Source organism: Varroa jacobsoni, unplaced genomic scaffold (assembly GCF_002532875.2).
Source record: "Varroa jacobsoni isolate VJ856 unplaced genomic scaffold, vjacob_1.0 scaffold_852, whole genome shotgun sequence".
Lineage (NCBI taxonomy): Eukaryota > Metazoa > Arthropoda > Arachnida > Mesostigmata > Varroidae > Varroa > Varroa jacobsoni.
In genome coordinates, this window is record NW_019213754.1 from 100,977 (window position 1) to 119,419 (window position 18,443).

General features: G+C 40.3%; 1 protein-coding gene and 1 long non-coding RNA gene across 6 annotated transcripts in view; one reads left to right on the plus strand and one right to left on the minus strand.

Annotated features, from left to right (window-relative positions):
• The first annotated feature begins 1,322 nt into the window (after positions 1-1,322).
• Positions 1,323-7,907, plus strand: LOC111264380 (uncharacterized). Its single transcript, XR_002682832.2, has 4 exons — positions 1,323-2,975; positions 4,177-4,347; positions 5,692-5,927; positions 6,112-7,907. It is a non-coding gene; the product is annotated as an uncharacterized LOC111264380 (long non-coding RNA).
• Positions 7,908-9,714: 1,807 nt separating this feature from the next.
• Positions 9,715-18,443, minus strand: part of LOC111264382 (phosrestin-2) — an 88,864-nt gene continuing 80,135 nt past the window's right edge. For all 5 annotated transcript variants that reach the window (XM_022840244.2, XM_022840241.2, XM_022840247.2 and 2 more), the window contains exon 13: positions 9,715-11,081. In XM_022840244.2, the coding sequence (XP_022695979.1) occupies positions 10,940-11,081 (142 nt within the window). In that variant the 3' untranslated portion in view covers positions 9,715-10,939. The remainder of the gene's footprint in view (positions 11,082-18,443) is intronic.

Below are 18,443 nucleotides of genomic sequence, written 5' to 3' on the forward strand. Positions count from 1 at the left end.
CGTCAATATACCTACAAAAGAATGATTTTGGCCGTAACAAAGCGAGCGAGCGAGCGATCAATCTCCTAGGTTTTAGGATTAGTAGCCTTCGTTCCTCATCTAATTAATATGATTCAATGCAACGAGTCGGCTGCCTACTTGCTTCTATTCGGCCGAAGGCTGCTGCTGTTCGATACTGTTACAATGACTACAATAAAGACCTGATATCATAATTCGTAATAGACATATTTCATCTCATGCTAGAAGCCAGCCATCTAAAGCACGCCGAAAATACGATACGTAAAGCTCGAAACATCTATTTTAAATGACAAATTAAATGATAATGGGTTTTTGAAAAAGCCTGTTTTATTTTGTTACCTTTAAAATTGTGTCGCATTTATTCCGACTGGCAATTTCTACAATCTGTAGCTTTTTTTTTTTGATGTTGACAAGTTATCCCATGTGATACATGCTATAGTGGTTAGAATCATCAGTGGTCACTTGTTACGTAAACACAACAGTGCTGAGACGCAGCTTGCCACTAAATGGCGGCATAAATCACCGACTAGAACGTTTCGTAATAACAGAAACAGGTCGTCACCTGTGGAAGCCAAGTCAGACACTGACTGCTCATAGCGTAACCTGTTCATATATCAGCTATCCGTCATCGCAGTGATACTTTGTATCGTGTTCAGGAATACCCGATTAATCGGGCCGGTTCTCGAATCTAAACGTATCGAGTACATAATCGACCATAGCAGGCCATTTGTCCACTGATAAATGAATACGTTGGAACTTTCAAAGTTCCCTGTTTTTATCTGCAATATATGAACACTGTTCTATAGGAGCTTTGTAACGCCCTGTTAAAACCTAAACATTGATTGTTGTGTTATACCAGCTAAATTCCGTGATTCTTTCCAGACTTTTTTTTCAAGGCATCATATCAAGGTTCTTAGTGGAAGCTTATTGAAATAGAATTGCGTCAACGTTCTGCATGTACATAAAAACTAACGAGATCATCATTTCTAGAGAAGCGCAATCGCCCGGTATATCTCGAAGGCTTCGTCTGCAGGTTTCAGCATGGACTTAACGCTAAAACCTTAAAGCTGGACAAATGCTCGACAATTACTTATTATCTGTGCGGAAGGAAATATCCATGTGGTGCTCCGTGAAAACCTTGGCCCTCTATTGGAAAATTTTCGCAAATAGTCTAATAAGTACATTTTAAATATCCGCCCAATCCAGTGGTCAAAGCCCCGTAAGAAACTCGTAGGCGTGCTTGGACTTCAGTATTTGAGAAGACCATATAAGCGGACCGGCACTACTTGCTGTTAGTACTATACATAGATGTTTTTTTCTTTATTTTGATCATATACACGAAATACAATATTAACTTCGGGGAAATCTACGGGATCCCAGATTTCTAAGTTGTTTTGAAGCTTGACACGCTGAGAAACGCAGGAACGCCATTAAAAAGTCGCTTTTAGAAGCTATGTAGATAGAGCTTGCTTATGTTCGCAGTGTATGCATCAACTTCACTCCAAGGCCGATTAAGGCAGACCGTATAAAATCGTAAGGTATCAGACATTTTCAATATTTGAGCAAGTTCTTATCACACAGCGGAAGGATCGTAGCAGAGCCCAAAGTGGCCTGAACAGAGAAATTTTATGATATATTTTCATGGAGAATTGTCATTGAACTTTACAATGCGCCACCTTTGCAAATTATAGCAGCTACCGAAATATAGTAGATCTATCAAAAATCAGCTTAACTTATTGCAGTAAATGCGATTTTAAGCTGAATTCTTCATGTCAATTCGCTCGGCAAACGTATGACTTCTTCGAGGATATTCCTATGAACCGGCCTATGTTAAGCCTAGAGATAATCGTGTACCATACGAAGGTGGTAATGATTGGATTGTAAATTTTTTTTGACACAGCGTCCTACATAATTATCTAATATATAAAACGGTACAGCTGCAACGTATACGAAGGGCATTCATCACATCATTTTTTTTTTGCACATTTCGTTCTATCTCATTCTAATGGTTGTCTGTTTCTCTTTCTCGTAGACATCCTATAAGATCGGCCAACTCATTACGCTACCGTAACGCCAATTTACTTTGTTGTGATTCCATAAGCCTGTTTCATCACACGCTTCACCATCATATGATTCATAGTCTGATGGTTGCCCTCAGTGATTTATGTGTTTTTTCTGTACTGCTCGAATTATTTATGCAAATTATGTTCCAATATTCATTGATTGCAAACTAATCAGTAAATATTTATGCCACATGGTGCAAAGCATTGGCCAATTAATTGTGTGAGTCTACATGTGAATTGTATCAAATCAGTATTGTTAATGGCATACTGGGGGCTTTTAGGCGTATCCACTTAGGTCAGCTTCGACTTAAGTGTTTGCGAAATTATCCTTTACTCATACATAGCCCTGTATTCATTTGCCGGTTTCGGTAGAACGTCCCTGTTACGAACATTGTCTATAGGCAGATATTTACCCCTTGGTATGAGTCACATTGGAACAATGGCATTATTTTGCGTCACTTTCTATTTGTTCGTGCTCTGTTGACTGTAGTCGCTTAGAAGCCGGTCGTTTGTCTGTTGAAAACGTGCTGCGTAATGTGTGGGGCCTTCTGCTTCATACCAACGTGAGGGTGACACGACGGGTGGGAAGTCGCTAGACCTTTCGTTGCCATGGGCCTTGTAGCATAACATCGGGCTTGTTTGCTTAGCAGGGAAATGATAGGCTGAAGTAAAGATTCGGTGTTGTAACAAAAATTATTAATAGCAAGTAGTGTGCTTTTCCACTAAGACGAAACACAGGTACATGTACGATATAATACGGTGGTGCTTTATAAATACGGGAACGTTAATAGCTTCCGCTCTGTTTAATAGAATACAATTTTAAACATAGTGCGGCAACTGGCCTATATTGAGCATCGTTACCTGAATAGTACGGGCCGTTGAACAATAACAAAGGTGAGTTCCACTTCTCCTTATCAACTTAAATAACAATAACAACCTTATTTACGAGTACACGGAGAGCGCATGCACTGCTCCAGAGGACTGGAACCGATGGTTCTATGCTTCAGAACTTCTGTCGGTACTCCACACAACGTATTAAACAACTTAAAGTTGCTTTTTGGATTTGACCTACGAGGACCAGTTGACTTTGCGACAGTCCGCCCTCCAAAAAACCATACTCTAGTCTTTGCAATTTTTCTGCAATAAAGTCGTTACTTGCATCGCTTTTTGCGGTACTTCAACAACTTCTTCTACTGAGAACTAACTTCTGTACTACCGCTAAGTTTAGAACGTGTGTCACTATGCTTCCTGACAAATTAAGCACTCTTTAAAGTTAGAATCGTTCTGTTCTGCGGATGAACTCTGCGAGTAGTATAGTCAGTCTCTACTATCTGAATTTAGTTAAGGTGATCCGAAAGGAGGTCGTTTGCCCCCCGTACCTCCTAAAATTACAACACGGACATTTTGGAAAAAAACTGAGCTTCCTGCAAAAATATCACCCGCCTTTCATAATGTATCACTACTGCACATAAGAGCAAGCTGTTATTATGAAACTGCGGCTAATATATTTGCTTATTATATTACTATTATATTGCTTGTTTTTAATGCTATATTTAATAGCACCTGCATACAGAAAATATCTGCCAATGTTTTCTTTGGCTTGAATTTTTTTATGATAATAGTTTTTTTTTGTAAGAAACATACTATATAGATATATGCATATATATCACAGTAACGTACGGTATTTGATTCCATAAAAAGAGTGTAGCTAAATAAATACGAATAGCAGAAATTTGCCATCTGTGGAGAATAAGAAAACCTCGGCTACCCAATATCTAAAAGCTTTACTTTCTGTAGAACACTATTTACAAAGAATCTACATCATTTACTATATCTATAAGGATAACACGTGATTTTGAAAACATCGGTAGACTATGTTTTATCAACCGAAGCTTTAGAAAACGCAAAACAACTAGAAGTTTATAAAATTTAGAATAAGTAAAAGCAAAAGTTGTCGAATCAAGTGTATACATAATCAATATATTTTGTCTAATTACCATAAATGAAGTTCTAAAAATTATTTATTTTTAAAAAATTGTTTATTTTTATGTGACATGAATAATGGCACAGAGTGCTTACGCTTCTATTTTTCTAGGCAAAATATAGCAATCCGGCTGTAAGCAGATCCTGATCCAAACAACTGTTGACAGCTATCGGGAAACCCGGACCGGCTACTGGAAATACCAGTCTCAAACTAGGCCGCTCAAAATATAAAAAACAATGTTGTCTCAGCAAATATCTGGCTTCAGGCCTCATTCATTGTTTAGTAAGTATACGCAATATTATTAAGCAGATATTGTAATTCTTAAATAATAAAGCTTGAGCCCTAATTGACTGAATCTGAGTCAACTACTCAAGTGGACTCATTTAGATAGTTTTTAGATTTAAAAAATAGAAGCTGGCAAAGCTAGGTGCCACTATTTAGTTTCTCTGGTCTTAATAAATTTTAGATTTATCTGGGAGCGACGTGGTCTGGGTAGATAGTAGGCATTTTTTTGACTGTCCTGACTGGCTAACCGTGAGCATGCGCTGATCGTTGAACTTTAGCGTCAGTTAAATGGTTACGATTATGTATAGATACCGTGCTGCTTCATGGGTCTGCTGCAGGAAATCCCTAATGGCGTTAGTACTAGACGTCGAAGTGCTAGGTCCGTGAAGTAAAGCGTTCACTTAATATCATAATATTTTCATGTATAGCTTGCCAAAAATATCGCGCGGACAGCAAGGATGAATCCAGATTAATTATATTGATCGCCTAAATGATCCTTTCAGAAAGCAGGTTAAATGCCAGGTCACAGTCTGTCTCCCAAAACAGCTGCTTGAATTACGACTATGAAAGTTTTGTGCGTTTCACTAGGCGCTCTGACACTCTTAACCGCTATTGGTCCTGAAAGCGGAACCTCTAGCCAATTTCTACGAGCTGCCTCTCCTTATGTAGGTCCTCATGGCTATTCTATTTAATCTATATGTTTCAAAGAGTAGAGTAGAAGTGTTTTTTCATCTAGCTTCGTTATAAAAATCTGGGGACCTGTTTGGCTTTGCAAGACACAAGGAGTCGGCTATTGTAATGACAATTTTCCAACAGGCAGAGTCTCCACTACGGCCAACCGAAGTGTTAATTTTAGCGATGTCTAAATAAAAACACTTTAAAACATGAGCAGCAGAAATTTAACGATAGCGTTCGAGCGATGACGATAGCCTCTAATTGAGAAGACGCCTTTCAATATCGTTTCGCACCCGTACGACAATATAAATAAACAATTATTGTTGACTCAGAGAGAAGAGAAGGTGCCATAGCACAATATTATAGAACGACTGAGGACACCTGCCGTTAGGTCGATTCAGTAGGACGCCATTCGAGGAGGTGACGCGCGAAACCGTTTCTAATATATTTAGTATTGAAGTAGATAAAATCCTATGGCACTCGTTATATAACACGCAGGTAGTTAGAAGACAAGCTCAGACCTATATTGTTACTATTGTGAGGAGCTTCAATCGGAGATGGAAGCTAAAGAGCACGATTTAGAACAACAAAAACAAGCGCACAATATTAACCTATTATCGTATGTCAAAAAAGAGCTCACCGTCAAACTAATCACAAATGTATTAGGTATTTTACGCCCGGCCCGTTTACTGTTCGCGATAGTCGTTGCGGCGGTTATTCTCACGGCGGGTGCTAACGATAAAATCGGATCTAAGCCTACCGAAACTAGTAAGACGAAACTGCTACGGCCGCACATGGAAAAAATCCTTGAGCTAGTGAACGAAGCGTCAAACGGTGACGGAGACCCTTTACTGAACAGAAGAGACAAACGAGAAGCCGGCTGTAGAGGATATTTACAAGATGTAAGCTATCTTTTTAAGAGATTGTCGAACAGAGCTGCAAATGTCATTGCAAACATCAGTTACTAATTAGAGTTAATAGACGGTGGCTCCTGTACAATATATCTACCGTTACAACATTCCATAACGTCGAAGTTTCGTAGTCTACTAGGCAAATCGTTGAACTTACTTTTAATTTCGTTTACAGTGTAGCATCCAGATTGCTTACCCGTGCTGCACAGGCCTCTGTTGTGTAAGTAAGCGCTGTGAATGGTCTCCATCGCGAGAAGCCCGTGTGGAAAGCGCTCGCCAGCGTACCGATTCAATAGCGTACCCTTGGAATGGGCAGTACAAATACTCGATGAGATTTCAGCCTATTGTACCAGTTTTTCCGAAAATTTAGCTTGTGCCTTCCTCGTTAGTATTAGATTACTATTAGACAACTACTGAAGTAATCAGGGTCGTGTGTGGGCTCTGTTGTGCCTAATTTCAATCAGTCTATAAAATCTTGCATAAGCGACGTCAATGACGGTTGTGGACAATCGATGTGCCGGTACGATTCAAACGATGTTTTTTTTTGTTATCGTAATCGTCATAAATTTGAACTTACGCGCCTAGACAGCTGCCTAATTGTGTTATTTACGTGTACCGTTATTTATACAATCTTTAGCGGCCGATACGAGTGACTCTCGCCTCATTAGACAAATTGGTTTCTTCGACGCCCTATACTACCAATGTAAACATCTAGGCCAGTACGGTGTCAATGTTGTCAAATGTTTTTGCTGCGAAAATAACAGTTAGGTTCGATACAAACAGCATAAAATAATGGTTCTAACAGTCTATACGAATATTCTAGCCCATTGCACATCCAGAAGTACCTAGACAAATAGTTCAAAATAAAAAAAAAAAATAGACAAACGAACGCCGTGTCCCAGTCTCGAAAATGAAAATCTCTAGATTGCGTATCTATTATTACGTACAGTTGTGGCATATTCCAGGAATGCCGAAATACGTTTCTTGCTACTAACGAACCTATCTGGTAGCCAGGTGAGTGGTCGTAACTATTAAGACCAGCGCGAAGCGGGTTAGATTTCGATCTGCTATTATAGCTATGACTCACTTTTATATGCTTTTTGCTGTTTTTCTTGCTAGCGTTGTCGACCCGCCTTGCCCACTTTTCACCGCCTTCCCGGCTTTCTTTCCAGCTCTATGTATATATACATATATCCTCTTGGAAGGCAGTATCCTTTTTATAGGGTCCTAAATTCTTACCATTCCGGAGCTTCTACGCGTGCTATGCGACCAAAATGGTTGAGCCTTTTTCGCTTCCATAGAGCCTACAGAAGAGTCACTTTTTTTAGATATTTAGATTATTATAGATTGAAATTTAAATGGCTATATAAAAATTAATTTTTTTCCTGATTGTTATCTTTTAGAGTGATTTGCAATAACGCATATAGCTCTGCTGTCTCATGTCATCTGCCACTCGCACTCGATACCCTTTGAGCAAATCTCATAGAACGGCATCCATATTTAATTTACTTCAGTGTGCAATATTCAATAACTACTGTTATCTGACCGTTTTGCTGTGACTATCTATTGTTGAACTTCTTTCTTCTTGAAAATAATTTATAAAAGACAATTATATGAAATCGTGTGTCTTCACCGTCACGATAGAAAACCCATAAATACCGATCGAATCTCTAGCAGCGTACGCAGAAGTTTGAAGCTCGCTTTCCTTTGTATAGCATATGCGGGTGTTATTGCATATGTTCTTGTTAGGTGCAGCGTCTGGAAGTCGCGTATTAATAAATTTCGCCAAGGCATGTCGAAAGGTAGCTTTCAAAACTCAAGGCCTAGTCAGGTCCTAGTACAAAAATTTCAACACTGCACCGTTCAGTGTAATGCAGTAGCAGTGTATTTGGCAATACGTTATTCCACACTGATACTAGTGGATCCTCAGCCATATGAACTTTTGTAGAATCTAACAATTTCTTATATATTACTTTCTGGTAAGAACTACTTGTTTTGATTAAACATAGCAGTTGGCAAGCTCGTCGTCCGTTACAGTCGGCTCTTATTTTTTTTTTTGCTAGGATACTCTGTTAAAGTCGTCGATTCGGTAGCAACATTTAGTAAAATGTAGACTGTAGCTTCTTCTACTTGTATATTCACTCTGTTTCATGTGTTATGGAGACCCGCTAAGGAGACCTTCAAACTAGAGAATCGGGCTTTGTCCTTCTCTACAAACTGGATTTTACGAACTACTTCTGCCCGTGTGCTGCGAGAGCTTGTCTGCGCCGACTCCCGAGAGTCGCAGAGCTAAGACGTGGCCAGAATGCGAAAGAACCGCAATATAATGTATTCTTTGTTGCGGGGCGTCGAGTCTTTTTGCGCACTTTGTATTATCCGGCTCTTCTAAATGAAACTCTGACGGCTTTGCCTGTACCCCGTGCTCTCGTTGTTTCACCGCATTGTTGAGGGCAAGCGGAAGCATTCGGTTTGCTCCCCCGCTAGCCGTACTAGCTTCCGTAGATAGACAAGGATCTGAGTACAATTTATGGAGAACTAGAGCCGGACCTGTGCTTCTCATTCTGGTATGTTTCGTCCTACTTCGTCCAGCTCTTGAGTTTGCTGATGAAACTCAAGAGCTGAACGAAATGAAGAAGGAACAAACTAAAGGGACGGCCGCAAAGATCAAATGTTCGTCCCATGGCGAATTCTCCCGCCCTAAGAGGCGAACAAGCAGAACCAGCTGATAGCCAACAGATAGAAACAAGGGCCTAGGGGATACGGGCAACGAGATGCGGCTTTGTGCAGCTTAGGACGCTATGATAAGATGTGCCAGCAAGGAATCGTGTATTGTTCCAAGTAGCCGCTGTTCATTTGTGCTCGCCTATTGATTATCCGCTCTAGGCAGAACAAAAATATCACAAATTAGAGGAAGAAAACATTTAATGTTCACTAGATAAAATACTCTCTAACTACAAATCGAGAAGAATAGCTGCTGTAATGTTTTAAAATTTGTTAAGGCATATTCTAAACCTAAGAAGGGTAGATAGAAATAGTAAACGCCAGACACCTCTACATATCCATATGGGTATGACTTGGCTATAACCGATTCCCGACGTAGCCAGAGAACCTGGTAAATAATGAAGGTATTCCTTTGGCCTAAACTCCAATGTGTGCCTCATGTCGCCATTCGTTCGGCGGCAAGACCTACGGCACCTAATGGGACGAAATTTTGACACATACTATTTTCGGCGAAAGTTTTATGTAATTCCGACAGCTCTCAAGATGCACGTATAGATTTTGAGCGTGCTGGCAGTAAAGAAAAAATACGGAAAATAGCCGCATTAGAGTAGCATAAACAGTTGGATGTCGAGCTTGTCCACGCTGTTTTACAATTAGCCTGCAATACTCTATCGAACATTATTAGATTCATGTTGGGTCAGTCCTTCCTCCGTGGACACGTCGAGCGGTAAGGGCCGCTCATTTTTTATACCTGATTCGCGGACTGGTCGATTTTTAGAAGTATCGAATGTACAACCAGACAAAAAATGGCAAACGCCCATATTGAGCCTTGCGACCCCATTTCAGTATGGGCAATTTTCGATCGAAATTTTGAAGTTAGTGTGTAATATTTAAGAATCTGTAAGTACAAGAGCCATGGTCGGAGAATCATCGCGTTCTCACTTCTAATGAGTGCGTAGACCTCAGTGTTCCGTTTGGCTCACTCTGATAGCTCAATGATATACACCGTATCATACATGCATTCAAATACGATGATCAAAAGTAGAAGTATGCCATATTAGAGCGTAAACTGTATTCTTTATTTGCCACACACACATATGAAGGCTATATAAGAGTTTATGTCTTTTAATTGTTTATTAATATACTCTCTCTCAAAGTATACATATATATATGTATATATGCTTCTGTAATAATAATGAAAAATTACCAATCATGATGATTACCGATATATACATTATCTATTTGGGTCCTAATAGTAACGAGCAGGTGACAACTATCTTTATCTATCTTGTGATTGGTGATTAGCTAGCTTTATCATATGTCGTAGAAAGTTAATAATTGTATATGTATGTATAATAACTATATGTTTGGTACTAAAGCCTGACGTCTGGCCCGTTTCTTTCTCGGTTCGACTGTAACGTAAAACAAATGAAAAATACATTTTTATTTATACCCGCCTCAATTGGGCGATTATCATTACTATTCGGAGTTATAAAGGGGTGAAACCGATGGGACGGAACGTTGAAAAACGGGGGACATAGCCTCTGGCGACGAGAATCCAGCTTCGAGCAAAAGCTTTTCCTTTTCTCTATTTATGGCAGTCATCGACGAGGTTCATTTTGCGTAACTTCATACTTGGCCCGATTCGTTTATACTATTGGCCCGAGGTTATTGCTCATTGAACATTTCCTTGAGTCACAATACACACTTATGTCGATTTTCTATATAATGATTTTTCTGCGTTGTGATTGATCTTAGCAAATCCACCTGAATTACGTCAGTTGAACCGCTAACTACGCAACAGTTGGTGACCATATCACAGTAATGATAACGATTCTTTACTATAATCATTTAGGCTTACATAATAAAACTAGTGATAACATGAAGCTCCTAACGACCGGTATAACTTTCAATGATTTGTTTCCATCGCACCATTGCTCGTTGTACGGCTAAGTTAAACTTTAGTAATAATGGAATATGGGATCTTGATAATAATCTGCATATTTTACCTTCCACAGACGCACAAAAATCGAGTAAAATGTTAGCGTATGGTCCATAATACAGTTTTCTGTCATTTTCCATGTCTCATTAATAAGATTTTGCTCGCAAATGCTACACTCCTATGTGCGTCAAAACCCATTAAAAAACTAACCTGCTTAGCCTAAGGCAGCTAGGACTAGGACTAGAGAGACGACCTTCGTCAAATAGTATTGCCACCCCCCACGCTGAACGAAGGTTGACGCTGCTGTTTAGTAATAGCTTTGATAACATGTAGGAGGAAATCACTCTTCGAGAGCAATTTCCTCGACGCGTTGCTCGATCGAATGGGGACCGGCGCAAGGAAGCAAATGTGACTTTGCTTCGTTTCCAGTTGGGGCCCTCTGATAAATCTGGAACGGAATCAGACACGCGATCTCACCACGTCTGAAACATTTTTGTGCCAACAACCAGAACACAGAATGACCAAATACGTGATTATTATTAGCGTGATGAAAGTTATGATATCATACGCAGTGTACGCACGCTTATTGAATAGAGCTTTTTGGTGTGGCTATATATGCCCTGGACCTGTGTTACGTTTCTTCAATATATACATATATTGCCGACTAGTTCATAAAAAGCTATTTGCAAAATGCACGCCTTAGATATTTCCATGAAGTATTTGTTATAGACAAACATTAGGTTGATAGGCATCAGAAAGCATGTAGCCAACGTTTGGCGTAGGGCGAGATGACTATGGTGTTTTTCTAAAAGTAGCTTTTACAACCCTGAGGCCTCTAGAGGAAGCACCGTATAAACAACGACGCACCCGTATAAGAATGTTCTGAAGCCAAGAAAGATCATTAAGAAAGTTTATTTGTTTTCCGGAAGCCGTTACCCGTCAAAATACACATACGGATTAAAGGGACAAGGCTCCAAAGTTAGGTTGAAATAGAAAGTAGGACATTGCGATTTCAGAGGCGACGATTTGGAAAATCAATAAAACTATTCAAGAGGTAATTGTTTCGTGCTGGTTTACGAAGTAACCTGTTGAAAAAAGCTTGCCAACTGATTACCAGCTGATTGTATATCGATATAGCTCTATCTGCTGCCCGGCTGAAGCTGAAGAAGTCTGGAAAGAAGAAACTTGCTACTTATCTCGTATTTGTCAGCTAACGCAGCGAAGATCTTGGACGTGAAAATTTTTACAGAAAGAATTAAACCCTATCTACGGAACATTATTGCGCCACAGGTGGCGCACATCCGTTAGCGACTTGACGGGCTCGCTATCGGCTCACACATCGTGAATATAGTTCGCTAGCCTTTTCTAAATTACAAGCGAAAGCAGTACTCTTACACCCAACCTTGCTGCATGCGATGAGCAGCGTCTGCAAACGTTAGTATTTGTCTTTCTGCTAGTCGTAGACGTGAACAGACGGAGGAAGGAAGAGGACCCCAGGTTGGCAAGGGCAATTGGGGTTCGAGTTAAGAAGCCAGCAAGCCCTGACCGAAGCGCAACTAGCAGAACGCGTAGTGCAGGTCAGTAAACAGATGGTTAACTACATTAAGAGATTTAGTTAGTTCAGTTTACGTATCGACGACACGTTCATAGCTGCTATTATATTAAACTAGATAAAATGAAATTGGTGGCCACTTCAAGCTTCTTCAAATCTCGATGACAACGGGTTCGTACTATGAGTGCTTTAAGGCTTTGTCAAACGTCCGCCTTATCGTTTTGCGTGTTCCGGCTATGTTGATGATCTTTATGTGTGACGATGGCTAGCATTGTAATGTTACGACGCTAATAAAAACACACTTCTTTTCATTAACGCAACACAACTTTGCATTGCTTTCCAGCTATGATAAAATCGGACGTTAATTATAAAGAACAAAATCAGTTTCTGATACTTTTATCAGAAACTGATATAAACTAGATATAGATAAATAGAAAACGTGAGCTTCAAACGAACATAGAAAAAGATAACAAAAGCACCGTAGCGAGCGCAGCTAACAGAAGCGACTAAATTCAGTTAAACTTTTACCAGAATCATCAAACACTATAATAAATAGGTAATTTCTAATAATAACACGCATTTATATACTGTATCTTCATCTTACAGAAATTGACAATGAAGACGCCCAGTAGTTAGGTAGCATTACTATATTACTACAGGGCTGTTACTGCACGTGCGTGCCTGCTTCCTTCCTTATGCCAGCTAAAAACGCAACTTATATCAATTGGCGTCGATATATAGTTTATAGAGATTGTCTGAAATTTTAAAAATAATTTTTAACCTATCAACAACCTACCAGCCAAAATGTTATACAATAACTTTACTAGCAAAATCAAAGATGAAACAGATAAACCATCATTTATAGGTTAGCAGCTTGCAGTCTTTAATATGAACTAAATTCAATATTTCCATAATGTATAGCTTCTGTTTCGGCGTTTAATAAATAAAGGATTTTTCTATACTTCTAGGTTGAAACTAAGTGCAAAATATTGCCCTTTGTAAAATTTAGAAAAGGTTTTCAACACACGATGTCTATGTGAAATCAATTTAAATTTTCCTTCTTCTTTTACATAGAGTTCGTAGCTGCATAGAAATTATGTTCGGTAGCATGATATTTATCCATATCATGCACCAATCATAGGGACACTCGGGAACGAACGCTTCCAACGAAGCGTCAAAACCACTTGGGTTAGATGCACATAACATCAGATGAATTTCTCGCAACGCTGCATTGACGCTAGACAAACTGGCCGTCCTTCTTACGTGAGCGTCACCATGAACCCGACCATTCATTTTAGATCATAATTTGAGGTATAGGCGAAAGCATCATTTCTCTACCCTTGCACTAAACGATATGCACACGTTTGCAACAAGTTTATTATCACACTAATACTAAAAGTATCGATTGAGTCTGAACTTAAGGCACGTCAATCACTGGGGCAGCTCAATGTGACCGGGCAAAGCCACACTTTGCAGTCCTTACATTGATGCATTATTAAAACCGTAGGTATTGCTGGGCACCACTCCAGCCCTAAAAGGAAGCCCGGCTTACTTTCATGCTCTCTAGGTAACTAAACAAATCTGTCATAGGCAACCGCGTAAATTAAACATGTAACACGCTCAATGGCAATGTTAAGCCTTTTTTTTTTTTGTAGTTTCGTTCTATGCACTGCATGCGATATATTTTCAAAGGGAAAAATCGGAACAGGGTTAGGCTAGAATATTACAGATAATACGATTTCTTGTTTTATACAAGCATGCTTGGGTCAATGTTTCTTGCAGTTGGGCGTCTCAGCACAGACACAGACGGTTATCGGTATAGTGAGGCATGCCCTGCAACGGCACCAATGTATTGGTCCGATCGCAAGCGAACCCCTTCGAGCAACTCGCATGTGGAGCCGTCGTCTCCACGATCGTTCAACAACATTTAATTAACGTATGTGCAATAACGTTACGCATCTGCGCATACTTCTGCAAATGAGGGAGGTCCCAGGAACAAAAGCCAGTTTTCTACAAAGGCAAGTTCAATATCGTTTGCCTATCCGACTCGTCAGCCTTGTCCTGATGGTGTCTTGGCGTTAGCGGTCACTATCCGCGATCTCGTACAAGTAACGCCCATATCTCCGCCAGTTAGAGAACTAACGATAAAAAGCTGATGGCAGTTCTGGGTACACCGCAAATTACAATAATCTTTTTCACTGTAAAAAACAGATTTTTTATATTGTCGCCATCGGCACAGTGGCGACAGATAAATATCAAAGGTTCGAGTGTCTCAATCAGCTATTGACAGACCGTTCGACAGGAGAGTTGCGCCGTTGCAAACGCCGATAATCGGCCCACTGTTCAAACATACCTCGTTGTTTTTGTCGAACTGTGTTATGTTGTTTGCCAGCGGCGAACATGTCCAGGTTACGAAGCGGAGCGTAGCAGTACGTTAAATATCCTTGGCCTACGAAAGGACGGACGGCTTCGTCCTACTTATTGGATGAATGTGATTCTAGACGTAAAGCGTACTAAGGCAGCAGCTATGTTATACCACCGTGACACTACCTGGGTGCGTCTGCATATGGAACATATACATGCGACTAATGCTATTGAAAATAGAAACATGTTGTTTCTGTCACAGGATCTTGACAGTGTGCCCAGTCGGGATGTATAAACGTAAATGATTTTAGCTCGGATCATCCGTGTTGACATTCGGACTCGCGATACCGTTTCTCCGATACTGACCAGGAACAGCTGAAAATAAAAAAAATTTCAAAATTCCCGGGGAGGACAGCACAACCCTACAGATGGTGCTTTCCGTTGCTGCTAAGTTACCCTTGGATATTTTATGGTGGTAAATTGATTCTTTCGTCATATTAATGCGAGGAAAATTAGATGTGAAATGACTGAACCATGAATCCCATTAGTAACTGTGCAACTTATATTTTTCCCTTCTTTTGTTTCCCGCTCATTAGTGAAGAAAAGGCGGAACTCTCTGCCAAGACACGATGGTTCGTTCAGAAGGTTATTAGTCGCCAAAAACTAAGGCCAGTATAGAACAGAATCGTTGTCTCCAATTACTTCCCTTTAGCCTATGCACTTAGCGGGTAAAGGGCCTATAAGCATGCCGCCTTCCGTAATCGGCGTCAGTCTTCTCCTAAGGATCATATTTTGAATCCACGTTGTCCATGTCCGTACGTTTTTTCTTCTGCGTAGTGGTCCTCGCTCTTCGGTGTACCCTTGCACCTACGCCGACTACTCGCTTGGTGCGCTTAACTTACGGCATCGTGTGCTTCAGATGACGCACCCAGTGTGTATTAATTGCCTTTTCATATGACAAAACATACTTTGGAGTCGACAGCGAATAATGAATAGAATTGTACAACAACACACAATACCAAACTGGTCTCAAAATGAAAGGTGGGAATAGTAGGAAGACCTGACGACAAGCAGAAACCGGCTCACATGCAACTACCGTAAGCCATAAGCGCTAAGGCATCAGCCAAATGAGGATGAAGTGACGACTAAAGGTCCGAGCGAAACAGGCCCGCAACGCAAACTCTCAAGCATTGCTTTGGGTAAAGGCTTGCTGTATAGTAATATACACACACACACATATGCGTGTGATAGTCTGTGGCGGTACACCCAAAAAGAGCCAGATGCTTAGGAAGTATTTGTGATAGTAACAATAAAAAAAAACTGGCAGATGTCAAAAACAGAAGCGCAATGAAAACATTGCATAACTATGAGCATATAGCAAGCGCAGTTGGGTAGATAGATAGCATTCGTGCTCGAACCTAGTGCCCATCGTTTAATGAAGCGATTTAACAGTAGCAATACGGACAAGTTTTATCTATTGGGAACAGAGAACTGGCCTGAAGACAAGCACGTATCTGCCCTAGGTACGCGTACGAGTTTATTACAAAAACGGTCCTAACTAGGTGTTGTACTCATCTACAAAATCCGAAAACCACTGACGACGGCTTTATACGATATACTTTGACAATTTTCTAGACGGTGACCGATTGGTTGAAGAATACCTTTTTTCTAGCACTAATTCCCGTGTATGTTTCGTAAATTCAGCGGACAATAGAATCTACAGGTGAGTAATATTAAAGGGAATAATCATCATCATCATCATCATCCCTTGTTGTCTGAGGAGATCAAATAAGTGATTCGTAACACAATAGTCTTCTGGCTGTGTTTATTTCGTAAAACTAAATAATAAGATTAACACCAATTCGATTCTCGAGTTCTTAACATTAATCTTAATTAACCTAATCCTAATTAGTAATTAACATTAATTAATAATTTGTACTGCGTTGTTATGCGTCAATTGTTCAGCAGTCGGAGGAGTGCACACCAGCGATCGCTGTGGTACATCAAAGCGGCAAAAGGTAGGCAAAAGGGAAGTAAATGTTCCTAGGGAGCAAACAGTAGGCCGTTGAACAAGTCACTGAAGCTAATAATTGAATAGGTAGCTACCAGCCCAGCTATAGATCAACTTTTACACGACTTTTTCCCTTTGCGTCTCCAATTGTTGTCAGCATTCAATGGTGACTGCGACTCGACGGCCAACAAAGCTCCCAAACGTAGCCTTCAAAGCAGCCTCCTCAGCAAATACAATAGATTCTGTGGACGGACAACTTATATGGGAAAGCCTTTTTCGTTCAGAGCTTTCGGCCCGACCATACAACGGATGGAGTGAGGTGCAGATATTCACGAGCTCTGCTTAACTACAACCCTGAAGAACATTGTGACTCCTAACCACAGCCAGCGGTGGTTATTATCGTAATCTAGACGCGGTCATCTATAGGCCGTCCGGTTGTGAAAATGTGGCAGCACGTTGATTAAAGAAATGTTGTTTTAGGATTTGCTAGCGTAGGCGACGTTCCATCCCGCGTCGGTATGACGATGTTTCTGTGATGTCAATGAGTCTAGGTGGTGGTGTGGTACGTGGCATCGTTACGCAGGGTCGCCCGACAATATACCGCCCCTGACGAACCAAAACACTCTCGGATCTTGATACCGAACCTGATGGTAGCTAAAATAGCGTCGCATCACTAACAAAATACGAGGCTCACAGCTCAACGAACAGGATCGAACGCAGAACGAACCACTCTATTATTGCCAGTTTTACTCTGCTATGTGAGCAGGAACTTACAGGTTTGAACTTGTGCTGTTCTCCACGGCCAATTCAATCGGTTTCAAGTATAAATTACGCTAAGAATAAGCCTCATTTGTCAAAGAGTCAATACCATTCGAAGAAATTCGGGGTTAGACGGAAGGTGTAAAAGGTAAACACACAATGAGACTAGAACAGGAAAAACATTTGTATCCAATGTTGCTTCTCGTCCACCATTGTATCGTCTAACATCACTTTTAGGCTTCCGATCAGGTAGCGCATTATCTACGTACCGCTAGGAATTGACTAGCCAAAAGGCCGGTCTGCCTTAGACAACCTGAGCGTCGCGTTCGAGCAGATCGCCAGCTGCTCCCCTGCTGCCCCCCTAACATAGCCTTTCCCATATCCCATGATGCCTATCATACAACAAACATTTAGCGTGTGATATGGACTACTTATCAGTCAGCGTAGCAACTGCTGTCTATCTTAGTAGTCACACACACACACATTCGTTCGTTGTTCCTATATACATTGTAGGTATAGCTATTCGAAATAGAACAGTTGAATCCTCAAGAAAATTGCGTTAATTTCGTAGTTCCATAACCGAAAACGCACCTCTAAGTGTACGCTAAGTAAGGGGCATTTGTGCAATTAAAGCAAAGAAATGAGAAAGTAGTATTGTGGTTTTGGCATATCTTAACGTTATTCACGGTGCACTGAAAACGGTGTTTTTGACGGAAACCGCTTCTAGTGTTCTGCGAATGCTTAACTTCCCAAGCAAATTCTATCCGTTTGGCGTAAATATAATAACTACTTAGCTGATTATAGGTTTGATATAAGATAAGAGGTTAGTTTCTTTAATATGTAGAGGTGTATTCAGACGAAGTTTGTACCGACATCTGATTATAGCAACCTAAACTAGTACAAAAAGATTTCGTATATGATACAATAGTAGATATCAAAAAAAACAGCGCTGCGTGTTCCCGCTGATTGAACACTGTTTGTTATATACTCAAGCTCGTATTGTTGCTGGTGATGTTGAGGACATATGGGCTTCGCTACCAATCACCAAATTCAAAGGCAAAATACAAGAATCATACATATATATATATATGTATATATCGACGGCGTTGGCTATCGAAGGCACAAATTTACCCACAGCCAAATAATAAAGTTATAATA